The following is a 16,673-nucleotide window of genomic DNA, read 5'->3' on the forward strand; positions in this document are numbered from 1 at the left end:
ACAAGCAGCCACGCACGCAAGCGCACATCGCTATGTAAGTGCAATAATCTTGGACGTCAGTGACGTCAAACCCATTTCACCTCGCCATGTGCCTTTACTGGGTTTGCACGTGCACGTGCATTACTTTCACGCTGCTGCACATTCACGACATGTTTTACACACCATGTAATGGTTCTGGACTGAAAGCACAAACAGGATTTGGACCCAGACAATACCACTATAGTCCGTTTGTTGCAAAATAAATATATACCCGAAAGCAACAATTCGTCTCAGATGGCATTGAAGTTATTTGACCCGTGAAGATCCGGTGTAGAATAGGTCTTCAGCAACCCATGCTAGCCGTTAAAGGTGACTATGCTTGTCGTAATAGAAGCGGGATCGGGTGGTCAGGCTTGAAGGTTCATACTCAATGAACTCACACAAAGTGAAGGTCAATTCTTAAATGACCTTTGAAAATTAGGTGCATCGTAAATGTCGCCATTATTTACACATTACCACATCACCATTCACGGCGTTATTTACAGCATGTTTCGAAATCTAAATTTCGGATAGTTACTCAGAGAAGTTAATTTCACAAATATCATATTAGTGATCACGGGTATTTGTCTTTTATCAAATCGCTATTCGGCTTGTCCCGGAATAACACGAGTTGGTCACGAATGCGGAGAAACAATGCCATAAACGTCAGCCTAGCAACCGGCTTGCTGGGGTCATTGAGTGTGCATTAGCTCCTCTCAGTGATCTATCATCTCCTCACGCAATGTCGTTGAATAAGCAAAAAGATGTTGAGAGCTTTCAATGTTTGTTAGTGTAACTTGTTCCCGCAATACATAAGCACGCGCTTTGGTATTACACAATGTGTAATAGAGCTATATATATTTTTATTAAACAGGTGAACTCTTCACGGGCAAGTCATAAACAACGCCACGCATTGTTTCAAAGCTATAATGCGTATTTCCATTTAGGCTTTCAGATCGACAACCCACTCAAACCATTTAACATAACCCTTGTCGCTTCACTTAGTATCTTCGCTAACACCGAATGTCATGACAGTACATAGAGAATCTCACCCGAGTGTCTTTTGATATCAAATATATATCAACACGAGTTGATAAAAGTGGAAAAACTCCAAGGCTTGTTGAAATATACTCTTAAAAAAGAAGAAACGCAATACGGAAAATTTTGGCCATAAAAGCAAAATTAGCGGACCTAGAGGAGCAAAATGAAGAAGCATAATGTGTTATGGTGTCAGAGACAAATTTCCCGGATCAAAATGATTACAACATGGACATGCAAACCATTAGTCGGGAAACACGTACGATTCGGAAAAACGCACCCAGTGCATTAACACAAGGGGCATGGAGCTACACGCACTACACCATTTTCCCGAGGCAAGATAGTTAACTGACTATAAAAGTCCAGTTTCCACCCTTGCCGAACTAGGCTGGACTAACGCGTCTATGCATAGTCCAATCAAAATAGCGCACCGAAATCGAAATCCGGTTCGTAAACAGTCATGCAGGATTTGCAAAACATGTGCACCGCAAACTCGTTGTCAACAGATATTTTCCAAATCTTTTCATATTTTTAATCAAGGTGCTCACGTGAGTGCGAGGTGTGACCCGTTTTATCACAGTATAGACCTTGATTATCGATCAGATCGTCTTGACTTGGAGCCACTGTTTTGTTTGAAGCAAGTGCAAGTAGCGTTATGATATGGGCGGCTATCTTTCTTTCAGGACAGGTTTGGTCCATGTCCAGGGCAATCTTACGGTTCAACGATACATCAACGAAATTCTCCGAACACGTCCTCCCAATTGCAGCCTAACGGCAAAGGTGTATTCCAGCAGGACAACGCTCGACCGCTTACAGCACGGATCACAATAGCTTGTCTACACAACAACAACGTTGACCTTCACCTTGGACTTTTCCTATGTACCAATAACTGAGATGACTACAATCAACAAGTATTCTCTCCACAACATTTTGGCTCAATACCTTGTACGGTTCCTCGTATAAACGTATTTTCCTACCTCACACAAATCTGGCTTTGCGTTTCTTTTTTTTTTGAAGAGTATATTTGAAATCAAAAGACGCAGGGCTGAAAATTTATTTTTCATCCAATATCATCCTTAAATCGAAATAATAAATAAATCACTGATTTATAAATATGATATTTCACTGCTGTGAACATAACACTTTGACGGAACAATTGTCTTACACGAGTTACATCCCCGCAAATTATCTCCCCTTTGTCGTAAGTGTCTAGCCCATACACAAACTGTTAATTTCCTATTTGGGTTAGTTCCTCAAGGACATGGTTAAATAATGACAGCCTGGTCATTCATTGAGTTAATGTCGCATCTTACCGTTTACTATTCTCTTGAGGGGCGGTCGGGTAGCCCAGTGGTTAAAGCGTTCGCTCGTCAAGACCCGTCAAGACCCGGGTTCGATTCCCGACATGGGTCCAATATGTGAAGCCCATTTCTGGTGTCTCCCGCCATGACATTGCTTGAATATTGCTAAAAGCGGCGTAAAATCAAACTCACTCACTCACTTTTCTTTTGAAATGTTTAGTTATCAACAGTAATTTCTGATTTAACTGGTCAATCGAGACTGTTCGTTCATTACTTGATCAGCTTGTATTATTTCGCTTCCAACAACAGTCTCCTAGATTTCAAGAATAGTTTTTGTTGAGGTTGATTTTCTATATAATCCTACCCTGATGCATGACATGGCATCAATTTAATACTTTTGTTTATATTTTTGAAACACACAAATGCACGCACGCACGCACAAATAAGCCCTACGATGTTGAGAGTTTTCAATATCTGTTCATTATCCCGCCACGAAGTGGGGCGGGGGATATAGGAACGAAATTTGTCCGTTCTTCTTTCCGTCCGTCCTTAGGTCTTTCTCAAAGGGGACACATTTTCTCTACAAAACTTTTTAAGAGAAATATAAAATGAAATTTTACACACTGATATAACTGGTTATGACCTTAAATGGTTCTAAAATGGCTGTCTTACTTCATTTTTTACAGATTTATGGCCCTTGCTCCATGCTTTTCAACTTAGTGCATAGTATGTGCAATGGGGACATGTTTTCTCAGAAACAAAGTTTCCATGCTTATCGAAGTTATACTTGTCAAGACTGAGTTCGAAAATTGGCCGTCCGTTATTTACAGGTGCGGCCCTTGACCAATGTTCTTTTAGTGTCTGAAATTACTGAAGTTAGCTCTAAGAGATACTTATCAAGACTGAGTTATTTTTTCCAGAGAAGGGGACTTTTGTGTGTATTAATTTCACATTTGATACTATTTTTCTGATGACATAAATATACCCTAGTGCCAATCTCTTCTTCATGCTTTATAGGACTCTTTTTTATTTTAAGTTTATAGTCACTAATATATGAAAAAAGAAAATTGTAATGTGCCCCTTGGCGGTGGATGGTGATAACGCTGTTTTCTTGTTATACATTGCAGTGTGAGTGAGTGAGTTGGGTTTTACGCCGCTTTTAACAATATTCCAGTTATATCGCGGCGTGTCAGCTTAATGTGGGAGGAAAGCCCGAAGTGATGCAGGTCTCTGACGTTTACCACTTCGGTGAAACCCACGAGCACGGGTATGGTGCTGACAAACCTAGAAACATAATCGGGGCGAACTGGGATTCGAACCCACAATCATAGGTTTCTGGCGTGTCCAAGGGACGCAACTCTGCACAGCGAATCGCGGCACCTTAGACGATTGGGCCACCCGTGCCCCCTATACATTGCAGTCATGTCCAACATTATCATACATTGCAGTCATGACTTACATCATTATACATTGCAGTCATGTCTCATCATTATACATTGCAGTCGTGTCTCATTATTATACATTGCAGTCAAGTCCGACATTATTATACATTGCAGTCTTGTCTCACATTATTATACATTACAGTCTTGTCTCACATTATTATACATTGCAGTCATGTCTCATCATTATACGTTGCAGTCATGTCTCATTATTATACATTGCAGTCATGTCTCATTATTATGCATTGTAGTCAAGTCCGACATTATTATACATTGCAGTCTTGTCTCATTATTATACATTGCAGTCAAGTCCGACATTATTATACATTGCAGTCTTGTCTCATCATTATACATTGCAGTCATGTCTCATTATTATACATTGCAGTCATGACTTACATCATTATACATTGCAGTCATGTCTCATCATTATACATTGCAGTCGTGTCTCATTATTATACATTGTAGTCATGTCTCATTATTATACATTGTAGTCAAGTCCGACATTATTATACATTGCAGTCGTGTCTCATTATTATACATTGCAGTCAAGTCCGACATTATTATACATTGCAGTCTTGTCTCATCATTATACATTGCAGTCATGTCTCATTATTATACATTGCAGTCGTGTCTCATTATTATACATTGTAATCAAGTCCAACATCATTATACATTGCAGTCATGTCTCATCATTATACATTGCAGTCGTGTCTCATTATTATACATTGCAGTCAAGTCCAACATTATTATACATTGCAGTCATGTCTCATCATTATACATTGTAGTCGTGTCTCATTATTATACATTGCAGTCAAGTCCAACATTATTATACATTGCAGTCTTGTCTCACGTTATTATACATTACAGTCATGTCTCACATTATTCTACATTACAGTCTTGTCTCACATTATTATACATTACAGTCTTGTCTCACATTATTATACATTGCAGTCTTGTCTCACATTATTATACATTGCAGTCTTGTCTCACATTATTATACATTGCAGCCTTGTCTCACATTATTATACATTACAGTCTTGTCTCACATTATTATACATTGCAGTCGTGTCTCACATTATTATACATTACAGTCATGTCTTATCGTTATTATACATTGCAGTCTTGTCTCACATTATTATACATTACAGTCTTGTCTCACATTATTATACATTGCAGTCTTGTCTCACATTATTATTCATCGCAGTCTTGTCTCACATTATTATACATTGCAGCCTTGTCTCACATTATTATACATTGCAGCCTTGTCTCACATTATTATACATTGCAGTCATGTCTCACATTATTATACATTGCAGCCTTGTCTCACATTATTATACATTGCAGTCTTGTCTCACATTATTAAACATTGCAGTCTTGTCTCACATTATTATACATCGCAGTCTTGTCTCACATTATTATACATTGCAGTCTTGTCTCACATTATTATACATTGCAGTCATGTCTCTTATTATCATACATCGCAGTCTTGTCTCACATTATTATACATCGCAGTCTTGTCTCACATTATTATACATTGCAGTCATGTCTCTTATTATCATACATTGCAGTCATGGCTCACATTATACACTGCAGTCGTGTCTCACATTATTATACATTGCAGTCTTGTCTCACATTATTATACATTGCAGTCTTGTCTCACATTATCATATATTACAGTCGTGTCTCACATTATTATACATTGCAGTCATGTCTCACATTATCATACATTACAGTCGTGTCTCACATTATACATTGCAGTCGTGTCTCACATTAGTATACATTGCATACTCCATGGCCCACCTGCACAGAACAATATTAGTTACAATCAATCTTAGGCGGCTACCATTGACTTTACAATCACCATACAATAGTCCTATTCCACTTGCACAAACCCATCTTAACGCGATTGTAACACAGCTTGGATTTAAGATCGCGATCTTAACTAAGATTGAAATCGTCAATGGTGGAGGTACGAATATCTAAAATAGACTCCTTTCTACGGTTGTCTGCATACGCGCAAATCTTGCTGCGCATACAACGCGTGGAACCGCTTACGACGTACAACACGAACCTCCCTCCATCGCACCTTGCACAGTTGAAAGGTCCCAGTTATTTGAAGGCAACTATAACTAGAATGTTGGCATATAGATTTAATGACATTCTTATTATGAAAATTGAAAATAGAAAATAATATGTCCAAATAACATAACAGGTATGATCGTAATCTATTTGGGGGAGCTTTCCGTAAAATCCTAAATACATGTATATCCTTCATGTTTTAGTTTCGCCGCTATTACAAAGGATGTTATGACAACCTTTTCAAAACACAGTAAGACGGGAGATTTCAAGAATGCATGTACGGGAAATAAGAATAATGAATAATGTTTCAAGAAAGCAGTTGTTTAATATATATTCACTGGGTATTAATTATATTTTTTAAAACGTGTGAATATTACTTTTGTTATTTATGGGATATTTTACACATATTTCAAATGTCTCATCATGTGTATTTGCTTGTTTGATGAATATTTGTATTAGTTTCTTATGAATTCAGATATTACAACCGCTCGTGCCCGTCCCACTCGATTTTAGATTTAAACGTATGAATTTGCACTTCAACTTATGTTTACTTGTAGATTAATTTAATGATGAACTAAAGACAAAATAACTGACACGAATGTGACCCAAAAGAGATAAAAGGGGAGCTCGGCATTAACATTAGTACAACATTAATACACTGAGCAAGGTAGATTCTACGATACTTATACAAAGGAAAACCACCCCCATCTAGAGTATAAACTATGATTAGCTGCCCTTGATTTATCTAAAAGGTCACGGACGTTACAAATCGCTTGCAGACGACTTAGGTTTTATCCTTCCCTTGATAAGGTATGTTGTTTCAGACTTCCTTCAGCATTGAGACGGGAGGGAATAGTAGAGCTATCGACTCGATAGTTATGTGGTTCACTGTCGCAATTAACGATATTTCTGACCTTAAATCTGTGGTACGGTCTTTGTGTTGTTGAAGTGTCGATTCGAATCATAACGTTTAACAAAATAAAGGGGCAGTGTTTGAACGTAAAGCAGATTATTAATGTGAAACAATCCCGGTCTTGCACGCCATTTTGTCAGGGAATAGATCGCCTAAGATAGCGATCTTAAGGATTTACAATTATTGTAGCGCTAAGATCGCTTTGTGCAAGTGGACCAATATCCTTTTGAGCTTCCCTTTAGGAAATGCACTGATCTTTTTGTACAGATGATCACCCTGATGGCCTGATCACGACCGCCGTCTTGGAAAATCAAAACTGAAGAATGACGTCAACAATCTTCAGCTATGACTTCATTTCCAAAGTGACATCATTCCGACCTTACGTCAGAATTAGATTGGAATGGCGTCAACAAAGCCGTCGGTCCGTCCGGTAAACAATACACAATCGATCACATGAAATAAAAACAATAAAACTTTATTTTCTTATTTTTACAATACGGATGCAAAAATCAACGAAATCGTCAAATGCAGTGAAGCATGAGTAATTTTTGTACATATATTTTACCCCTGAGGATCTTGCAGAATATCTTAAAGTGTGTTGTAAATATGAATTTTATAACTTGTCACTGATCCTATCGATTTGTATTTTTTACACGAGGATCACTTTTTAAATTTTAAAAGGCCAATTTATATATGCAGCGAAGGTTATTTTTATGATTAATTTCAAAAAAGCATTTAATTACCATAAACCGTATTGGGTTTCATTCCTTGTGTGATTTTTTAAAATCATGATAGTAAGGTGACCTGACAAGCTTGAATAAAATGAAAATGGAAACAATCATATGTCATTTTTGACGATGATTCTGTCAAAATTGTCAAAATTCCATTTGAATATATTTCCTATAAAATTCGGATGTGATTTTATACATTTCTATGAATATGTGTAAATATCTATAGCTTGTCTTGTAAAGTACTAGAAAAAAAGTTGGTACGCATATCTACATGACTGACACAATACAGTGAACACACCACTTGCACGTGACACACATTAAACACAGAATGTAATAAATGTATCTAAAAATACACTGTGTAGCTGCACTATATTCCTAACAATAATTATGAAATGACGAATCTTTGGATCTTACTTATATCCACCATATATAAATCAATACCGTTGAGTATCAAAGCTTGATCAGTGCTAGTGTAACACAAAAACCACTAACATACATGTAAACTATCCTCATATCTGACCGTAACATCAATTCATATCCCGTGAACCCCTAAAACAGTTTGAAAAAAGTCCCTCATCCGTATTCGCATAAACGTTTCGTTAACCTAATATCCGTCCTATTAACTATCGGTATGAACATCTACAGATAGACCGGCACTGCAGGGCGCCGGATGAAGTCGTGGAAGAGAGGCGGAGGGCGATGATGCCGCATGGAGTAGGAGACGATGGCGGGATCCAACATGGCCGCCGGGGCGGTGATCATCGGTGGGAGGTCAGTCACGTCTTGTGTTTTCCCGCCGTATTTCTTCTCAGCTCGAGCCTTGGCCGCGGCCTCTTCGTCTTTCCTCAATCTGTCCAGATGGTCGACGCGGATCCTCTCGATGTCGAGGAAGGCGTCGTTGAGGATGCTGCTGCTGCCGGACAGAGCGCGTTCGAAGCCGTCCATCTCCTTGTTGAAGGCCTGGATGACTTGCTCCCGCTCGCGAGTCTCCTCGACCTGGAGCGCCTGCTCGAAGTCTGCCTTGTCGTAGCTTGTGCTTGCATCAACCTGTAGACGCAGAAACGAGCCTTAAGATTATGTCATTCATATAAAAACGTGCATGTACGTGTGTGTGTATGTGTGTGTGTGTGTGTGTGTGTGTGCTTGTTCTAGCCAGGACATGCCGGTTCTATAGTGCTGGGGCGGTATTCATAAAAGAACTTAAGTCTGAAAGAAAACTTAAGTCTTAAGACTGGGAAGGGGTAGGCTTAACAACAACGTGTTGACTTAAGTCCATAAACAAAATGGCTGCCGTACCGCTAGGGCGTCGTTCGTTTCATCAAAGAAGACAGTCTTGTTGAATACAACGATGAGGAGTTGATACGGCGATACCGTTTAGATGGAAATGGCATTAGGTACGTAGATAATTTAATAGCAGCTGACGTGGAGCCTGCAACTAACCGTAACCACGCACTTGACGAGATTAATTAGCCTCCCCTCTCAGATACGTTATTCTGAATTCGAGCCGACCAGCCCATGTTTCATCCCCTGAAATGTCGAGTGTCGGACTAAAGTGTCATCTTTCTGTTACGTCTGGTGGTACATGTATGAAGCGACCCGTGAAGACCCGGGGTGAGAATTGGTCTGCAGCAACCCATGCTTGCCGTAAAAGCCCTTGGCGACTGTGCCTGTTTTTTCCAGTCGTATACGACTGAAGGTGACATGATAGCTTTATCACTGAAGTTGAAGGCTGCTGTCGCAGGAGGTTTATTAAAAAGCATTGAGAAACCGTGTATGCTTGTATATTTTATGTCCGTTTCAAACACGTCCTTCATCTGGGATACACATATAACATTCGGAGCAGCTTTTGATTACAGTAAAACAACTTCTCGCGAGTACGATCTCTGCCGTGGGTCCCGCGTCTCAAGGACAAGCAACTAGTTTTTATGAGAATCCGTCGAACACGAATTCGCGACCTTCGGATTGTTAGCCCGACAGCTAACCGACTGAGCTACGTCCACACTGTGAAATCAAGTACAAATTTACCTGGTCATGCCTCCGCCTTTACGGAACTAAACGAAAAGGGTCGAATAGGTCACGGACACTTACGAAGGTTACGGGTAGGCATGGTGTCTCGTGACTTTAGTTTACGGACACTTACGAGTGATCCATTTGGCACACTCGTCCCATTCCGTAATCTACAAGAATCTGAACAGAAAACGGCCACAGGCGTCAGACGTGACGTCGAACTCGTGGATACGCACGGATGGCTTGGCATTTAATAATTCGTCGGGTGATTTTTGTGACAGAAAAGTGTGGCAGTGAACACTGTAAGGATGATGCGGATAATTGAAAGGAACTGGGGAGACATGAGCATGGCTAGTGACGACACACGGGTGAGTTCGCTTTTGAATCAGTACTGAATAGGCCTAAATGTAGCGGGTGAAAGGGACTTGTGTGAATGTTCCAGGACAGTTTCCAGGAGCCAAAATATTCGACACTAAACCATTTCATCCTTCCTTACTCGATGTTTTTGTGTAAAGAATATTAGGAGCAGCTAAAGAATCAATACTGGCCACTTAACAGGTACCTAACTCTAATGACCGTAAAGGGGTGATTGATCGAAAAGGGGACCCAAGGGCTAAGGATAGAGTTCGGGATAACTTACCCTAAAACCGGAGATGTGTTCAGCGCCAATATAATATACAAAATAAACTGCATTCGTGTGCATAACAATGAAAATTAATGAACCCCAAAAATAATATATGTATATTAGTTTCCATTTATAATCATTTTACCCACTTGAATTACGAAAAAAACGATTATAAAAGGGCTTTCATAAACTAGGGCTTGCTATAAAATGCACTGCCACAGGCTATACTTAGCAAACAAATATTAAAAACTCTCAACATTTAATGCCATTGCCTGTAGAGATGATAGATCACTGGGAGGAGCTTAGGCACACTCGATGACCCCTGACGTCACAGGGCATTGTTTCGCCGGTGCGAATGGCAACAAAATACTACAAATTACGTCTAAGGTATTGTCATGTGTTCGAAATGTTTGTGGTACTGTATTCTAAAGATTGGCCCAATTAGTCAAACAAACAAACAAGCAAACTTTCCCAAACTTGTATATCCCATAATCTGTTTTCAAACATTGAAAATTTATAATTTTATGACTGAGTGAGTGAGTGAGTGTCAGCCGTAACGTTACAATCAGGCGTACTACGTCTCCTAGCTCACCATCTCGGGTTTAGAAATGATTTGTCCGCCGTGGCCGTTCTCCTTCCTCATCATGCTCTCGATGATCTGCTGGATGGGGTAGTTGAGAGTTGTCTCCCTGTTGGCGAGGTTGCTGATGTACACTGCCTCGCGACACTCCGGGCAGCCGATGTACTGCTCGCTCGGCTCGAGCGCGCGCTGGTTCAGTCTCACATGGGCTGCCATTGACATCAAACATCTGTCAAAAAAGAGCAGTGAGTGAGTGAGTGAGTGAGTGAGTGACGTAGTTCAACCTGATATCCTCAACGGACTATATCCTGCATATTTACTCTCCCAAACTTGAAATTAGAATATGTTGCTTTTTCCCTTGATTATTAGTTTCAATAGGAACGATCGGGAATTGTAAATTTGGTAAATTTTAACAGTGGCAATATACCTTAACACATATACAATTTGTCATGAGTTTGCCGCTCTGGCAATAGTATGTTGGGGTAGACTGCAATATTTGGGTCCCCACTTCGGAAGGAACGTTTTTACGTGTTTACGGAAGTTGTCGATTGAAAAACGTTCCACGCATGCGCAGTTCGTTATTTACGGTCGAAGCGAGAGGATTTGTTGGCCGCCATTTTTCTACCGAACGCTGTCTGCAGTTCAGTATTTTCTTACACAGACAACACACGGGGGGTGCAAGGGTGGTTTGTCCCCCCTTGTCGAAATATTAAAGCAAAAATGGGGGGTAAAGGGGGGTTACACCCCCCTTTTTTCAAATAAATCGCACGACGGTAAGTTCATTCTGTTACTTGAACAATATATTTTGTTGGGCGGACAACACAGCGGGGTTCAAGGCAGGTACAACCCCACCTTTATGACATTTTTTAAAGAAAAATACATTCCCGCATTCGCCCCATACCTATGCAAAGATGTCTTCACTGTACGCCAAGTCGACTCTGTTTTATTTGTACAAGCCACACTTTATGAATTTACAAGTTATGAGCGAAGTTGCTTTCGTAGTAACGAGTCCATATAAGGAAAGTCACATGATCAGACACGTGACGTCTTACGTCATTTATGTCCCGCCCACAAACAAGAAGTTGACAGTACAATAATTCGGCTTCACTTTCTATCGTAAAACTCTCGACCCCCACAGGGGCGGAGTTTTAGACCATACTTTTCACGTCCAGCACATATTTTGGGTCCTTTTTGCTAAAAAATGCCTCCTAACGGATTTCGGCACGCTTGCGCGTGCGCGCTTATATATAAGCGAAGCTGCCTTCGGCAGCTTCCGTACTGAAACTGCCGAAGGCAGTGGTTGCCTTACGGAAACCCCCGAAGTGGGGACCCAAATACTGCAGTTGACCCGTATGTTGTTGTTTATTAAACGCAGCGCTCAGTAATATTCCAGCTTTATTGCGGCAGTCTGTAAATAATCGAGTCCAGGCAATCCAGTGATTAACATCGAGACCATCGCTCCAACAAATTGGCATAGAATCAACCTAGACAGCGAGCCGGACAACCCGATCAATTTAGTGGCCTCTTACGACAAGAATAGGTTGCACTTGACGGGTATATGTGTACTGACGGCAATTATTTATTACGTTGCAATTGAGCCTTTCGTCTTATCGCTGGATAAAGCCGTGTCAGGGTCTGAGAAAGCTTTTCCGGGTTTCCTCTTCTCATTATTTTGATGGATACAAAGCGTATTTATCAAATGCGTGTACCAGTAAGTACACGTTTCCCCGCCCTCCCTTACAAACTGACGGTTGTGTTCTTTATTAACACAGGCAAGAATGCAGTATATAATCTGGATAGGCTCCAAGAAGAATAGTAATATCAAATTTAGACAAGACTTAAACCTTGAATGGAACCCTGAAACCTTTAGAATTCTAGGCATAATTTTTTGTACTAATCGAGATAAAATGATTAAACTTAACTTTGAAAGCAAAATCTTTGAAATTGAACAAACCATTAAGAGATGGATGAAAAGAATTATAACCCCATTAGGCAAAATTGCAATTATCAAATCAATGCTCATTTCAAAACTTAATTTCCTTTTCCTTACCCTTCCTAGTCTCCCAGATGAATTCCTTAGAAAGATAAATATTATTCTTTTCAAGTTTTTACGGGATAATAAACCAGACAAAATAAAGAGAACAGTTGCTTGTAAACCTTTTTCCCTTGGAGGACTTGGTATGATAGATATTTTTGCATATGTTGACGCTTTGAAAATAATCTGGATAAAAAAGTTACTAAATGTTGATTTGGAAAAGAAATGGAAAATTTTAATGACTAATACTACTCCTGAATTTCCTGATTTACTATTTATGGGAAGTGATTTTCCACTTAAGCTTGCTAAAAAAACCAAAAACCAATTTTGGAAAGATTGTTTTACTGCCTTTTCTAAATATAGCAATAAAATAAAACCCAATAATTATGAAGAGTTCCTAAGAGAACCTCTGCTATACAATAAAAATATTATTATAAATGGCAAATCATTAGATAACAAAACCTTTCATCTCAATAATATACACAGCATACATTGCTTGCTAAACAATGATGGAAATTTTATGACATTGCAACAATTCTGTAATAAATACTTCAATATAAATTTTCTTGAATTTTATGGTATTACAAGATCAGTAAATACATACATGATACAATTAGGCATTAATAAAGACCTGCATCTGGAAACAACAAACAGTACAAATATATCTATTGCCAATCCTTTTCATGTAAAAAAGGCTCAAAGAAATATTACGATGTAATAAGTCAAACCGATGAAAGCTTAAAAGTTATTGACAAGTGGGAAGATGAACTTTTAATGGATATGAACTGGCCTAGCTTATTTATCAGAGCACACAAAACTACTCCAGACCCTAAACTTAGATGGTTTCAGCTTAGATTGCTCCATAGAATTCTACATGTTAATACTTATCTACTCAAGATGCATAGTGTTGACAACTGTCTATGTACTTTCTGTAATGCCGAGCCAGAATCTATCCAACATCTGTTTTGGGACTGTAGGGTAAGCAAAAATTTCTGGAAAAGATTTTCACAATGGATTGAATCCAAGTGTCCACATACTGGCATGATAAATCTTTTTGGCTTTTCAAAACATTTCCACACCGATGATATTTTTGATCTGATACTCTTATTGGCCAAATTTCACATTTATAGATGCAAAATGAAAAATAACCAACCAACCATTACACATTTCCAAAATGAGGTTAAATATTATTACCAAATAGAGAAATATTGACACTTTAATAATGCCAAACAGACTGAATTCTATACGAAATGGGCTCCTTATGAAAACCTTTTGAAAATATAAACATTTGCTATTCCAAAACTTTACTAAATATATATCCTGCATTCTGTCTTCATAAGTACTAAAGCTTCTAGTGAGTGTGAATGTGTGTATGGATGTGTGTGAATGATATGTACTTTCTTAAAAAACCCTGGTCATGTATTTTGACTCCTATCAAAACACGATGTACTTTTACCAGGAACAATAAAAAAACCAACAAAAAAACCAACAAAAAAACAAACTTTGCAGAATCAAATTTCTGGAAAATAAACTCGCATACTAAAGTGAAATTTGAAACTGGCTAGTATAACTTTTAAGGCTAACCAGCCCACCTCGCCACACGCTGGACAGAGAGGGCTGTGTTGTTGTTGTTGTTGTTGTTGTTGTAGTTTCCTCTTCCCCACTTCCTTATATATATAAATAAATACCCTGATATTTCAATAAAAAAAAAAAGAAAAAAAGAAAAAAAGAAAAAAGAATGCAGTATACCGGACACCTTCCGCCACTTGGGTAAGAGATGTGCACGAGCTAATTCCTTAGTACCGGTTTCTATTTTTCAGACGCCATTTTTGTCGCCTCGTTAAAGTGAGTATGGTTTTACGCCACTTTTAGCATCATTCCATCAATATCACGGCGGGGGACACCACAAATGGGCTTCACACATTGTACCTATGTCGGGAATCGAACCCGGGTCCTCGGCGTGACGAGCGAACGCTTTAACCACTAGGCTACCCGACCGCCCCTAGCCTCCCTAAACACATCATTACGTTTATGTTAAAATAAGAAAACCATTTTTACCAGACCCAAAATATTGAGCTTCAGGAAATACTCGTTGTGAATAGTTGATGAATGCTTCGTGGCAGAAATTAAATGGAACAAACATCTGAAAAAAATTAGGGTTACAATTGCATTGTGGTAAGACCCGTGAAGATTCCGGGGTAGAATAGGTCTTCAGCAACCCATGCTTGCCGTAAAGGGTGACTATGCTTGTCGTAAAAGGCGACTAACGGGATCGGGTGGTCAGGCTCGCTGACTTGGTTGATGCATGTCATCGATCCCAATTGCGCGGATCGATGCCGACTCGATTATTTACAGACCGCCGTCATATAGCTGGAATATTGTTGAGTGCGGCGTTAAACAACAAACCAACCAACCAAGCATTGTGGTAATACGTATGTATGTATGAAATCAAAACAGGTGCATGTAAACACGGATTACTTACTTGCTGCAGAATGTATGCCCACACGGCAATACTGTCGGGTCGTTGTAGAAATCCAGGCATATGCTGCATTTTAAGGTTATCAAGCAGTCCTCGCCAACAAGCTTTTCAAATTGAGGATGGTATAAAAGCGAGTTGGGGTTATCCAACCGTTCCTTTGGTGGTGGCCTTCTTGGCACTTTTTTGTTAGGCATCTTCGTCCTTGGTTTCATTTTGGCAACTGACAACTTTGACGACGCCTGATTGTGACGTCATGTCATACCAATGACGTCACAGACACCTATTGAGTTACGTCATGGACTTGTTATATAGAAACTAGACGGCTAGCGTTTTGCTACGGACTGACTGTGTATGTTTCCCGATGTGCAGGCTGTATGAACCCGTGTAGCGAAGTTTGCACATTGGCTTTTCGATTCATACATCAATGAACAGAAAAATACACAGTCAATCCTTATAATCGACAACGAAAACGTGTTGTCAACAATAGTTCAATACGAAAACAATTATATAAATCAAAGCAGACTATTTATCAAAATAGAATAATTAAATTTTCGTTGTGTTCATGGAAATTCCTGCATTCTGATTAGCTGAATTGGTCACGTGTTATTGCATTCATTTCCCAATGAATCACTCTCCTACCCAGAGTTCCATGCGGCCGGCAGCCAGCTAGCATAGTTTATTATATACTTCAATGTGAGCCAGCGCCATGTGACGATTCGTCACATCTTTCACAGTCCATTCAAGATATTGTATATGCTTTTCATCCGTTTCATGTTTGACAAGTCTACACATTTTCATAAACAAATGTCAAGGAATGGTTAACTTTCATTTAGAAAGTATGCAAATACGTAAAAATCTACTTGTTTTTGCGTAGTTATCCTATGTTTACATTGGTTGTACGGCTCCACGTGCTGTCATCGAAGCCCAACGGAGAGCTAGCGACACGGTCACTTTGATGCATAAATATATATTGTCATGCAACTCACTGTCGCAGTTGTAGTAGCATATCTATATAGTTATGCAAAACAATATGTAAAGCGCCCCCAAATACTTGCATTAGTCCGTTCTATACTGATTTCTGAAAAAGCGCGTTTGTTTACAAACAAGAGAAAAGTCCGGTCACGTGATATGCAAATTAGCCTGTGGCAGTGGTGTTATGCTGAGTCACCACTGCGACGGAGTGTGCCAATGAATGTAAAAAATTAAGCCACGCCCACCGCGGCGCACTACTTTTATTACTGCAGCATGTCGGGGAATCCCAATATTACAGTCGAGGGAATTCCCTTTCTGCTCACGTGTATCGTCATTCACAGGGCATTTTCGGTTCATTGAGATATGAATCGAAAAACCGATGTGCAAACTGTATGAATCCGCTACGATGTACAAACGTTTGTAAGAATCCGCTACGCGGATTCATACAGTTTGCAC

The 16,673-nt window shown here is 39.4% G+C and overlaps 1 protein-coding gene across 1 annotated transcript; it reads right to left on the bottom strand.

Moving 5' to 3' along the window:
- Positions 1-7,242: 7,242 nt before the first annotated feature.
- LOC124118138 (postreplication repair E3 ubiquitin-protein ligase RAD18-like) lies at positions 7,243-15,492 on the bottom strand. The gene is made up of 3 exons (XM_046480227.2): positions 15,249-15,492; positions 10,744-10,960; positions 7,243-8,566 (listed from the first exon to the last, which is right to left on the bottom strand). Exons 1-3 carry the CDS (start codon positions 15,455-15,457, stop codon positions 8,159-8,161), a joined length of 834 nt encoding a protein of 277 aa, XP_046336183.1. The 5' UTR covers positions 15,458-15,492; the 3' UTR covers positions 7,243-8,158.
- Positions 15,493-16,673: the final 1,181 nt, after the last annotated feature.

The sequence above is a fragment of the Haliotis rufescens genome, unplaced genomic scaffold (assembly GCF_023055435.1).
Source record: "Haliotis rufescens isolate VD_foot unplaced genomic scaffold, xgHalRufe1.0.p SCAF_132, whole genome shotgun sequence".
Classification (NCBI taxonomy): Eukaryota; Metazoa; Mollusca; class Gastropoda; order Lepetellida; family Haliotidae; genus Haliotis; species Haliotis rufescens.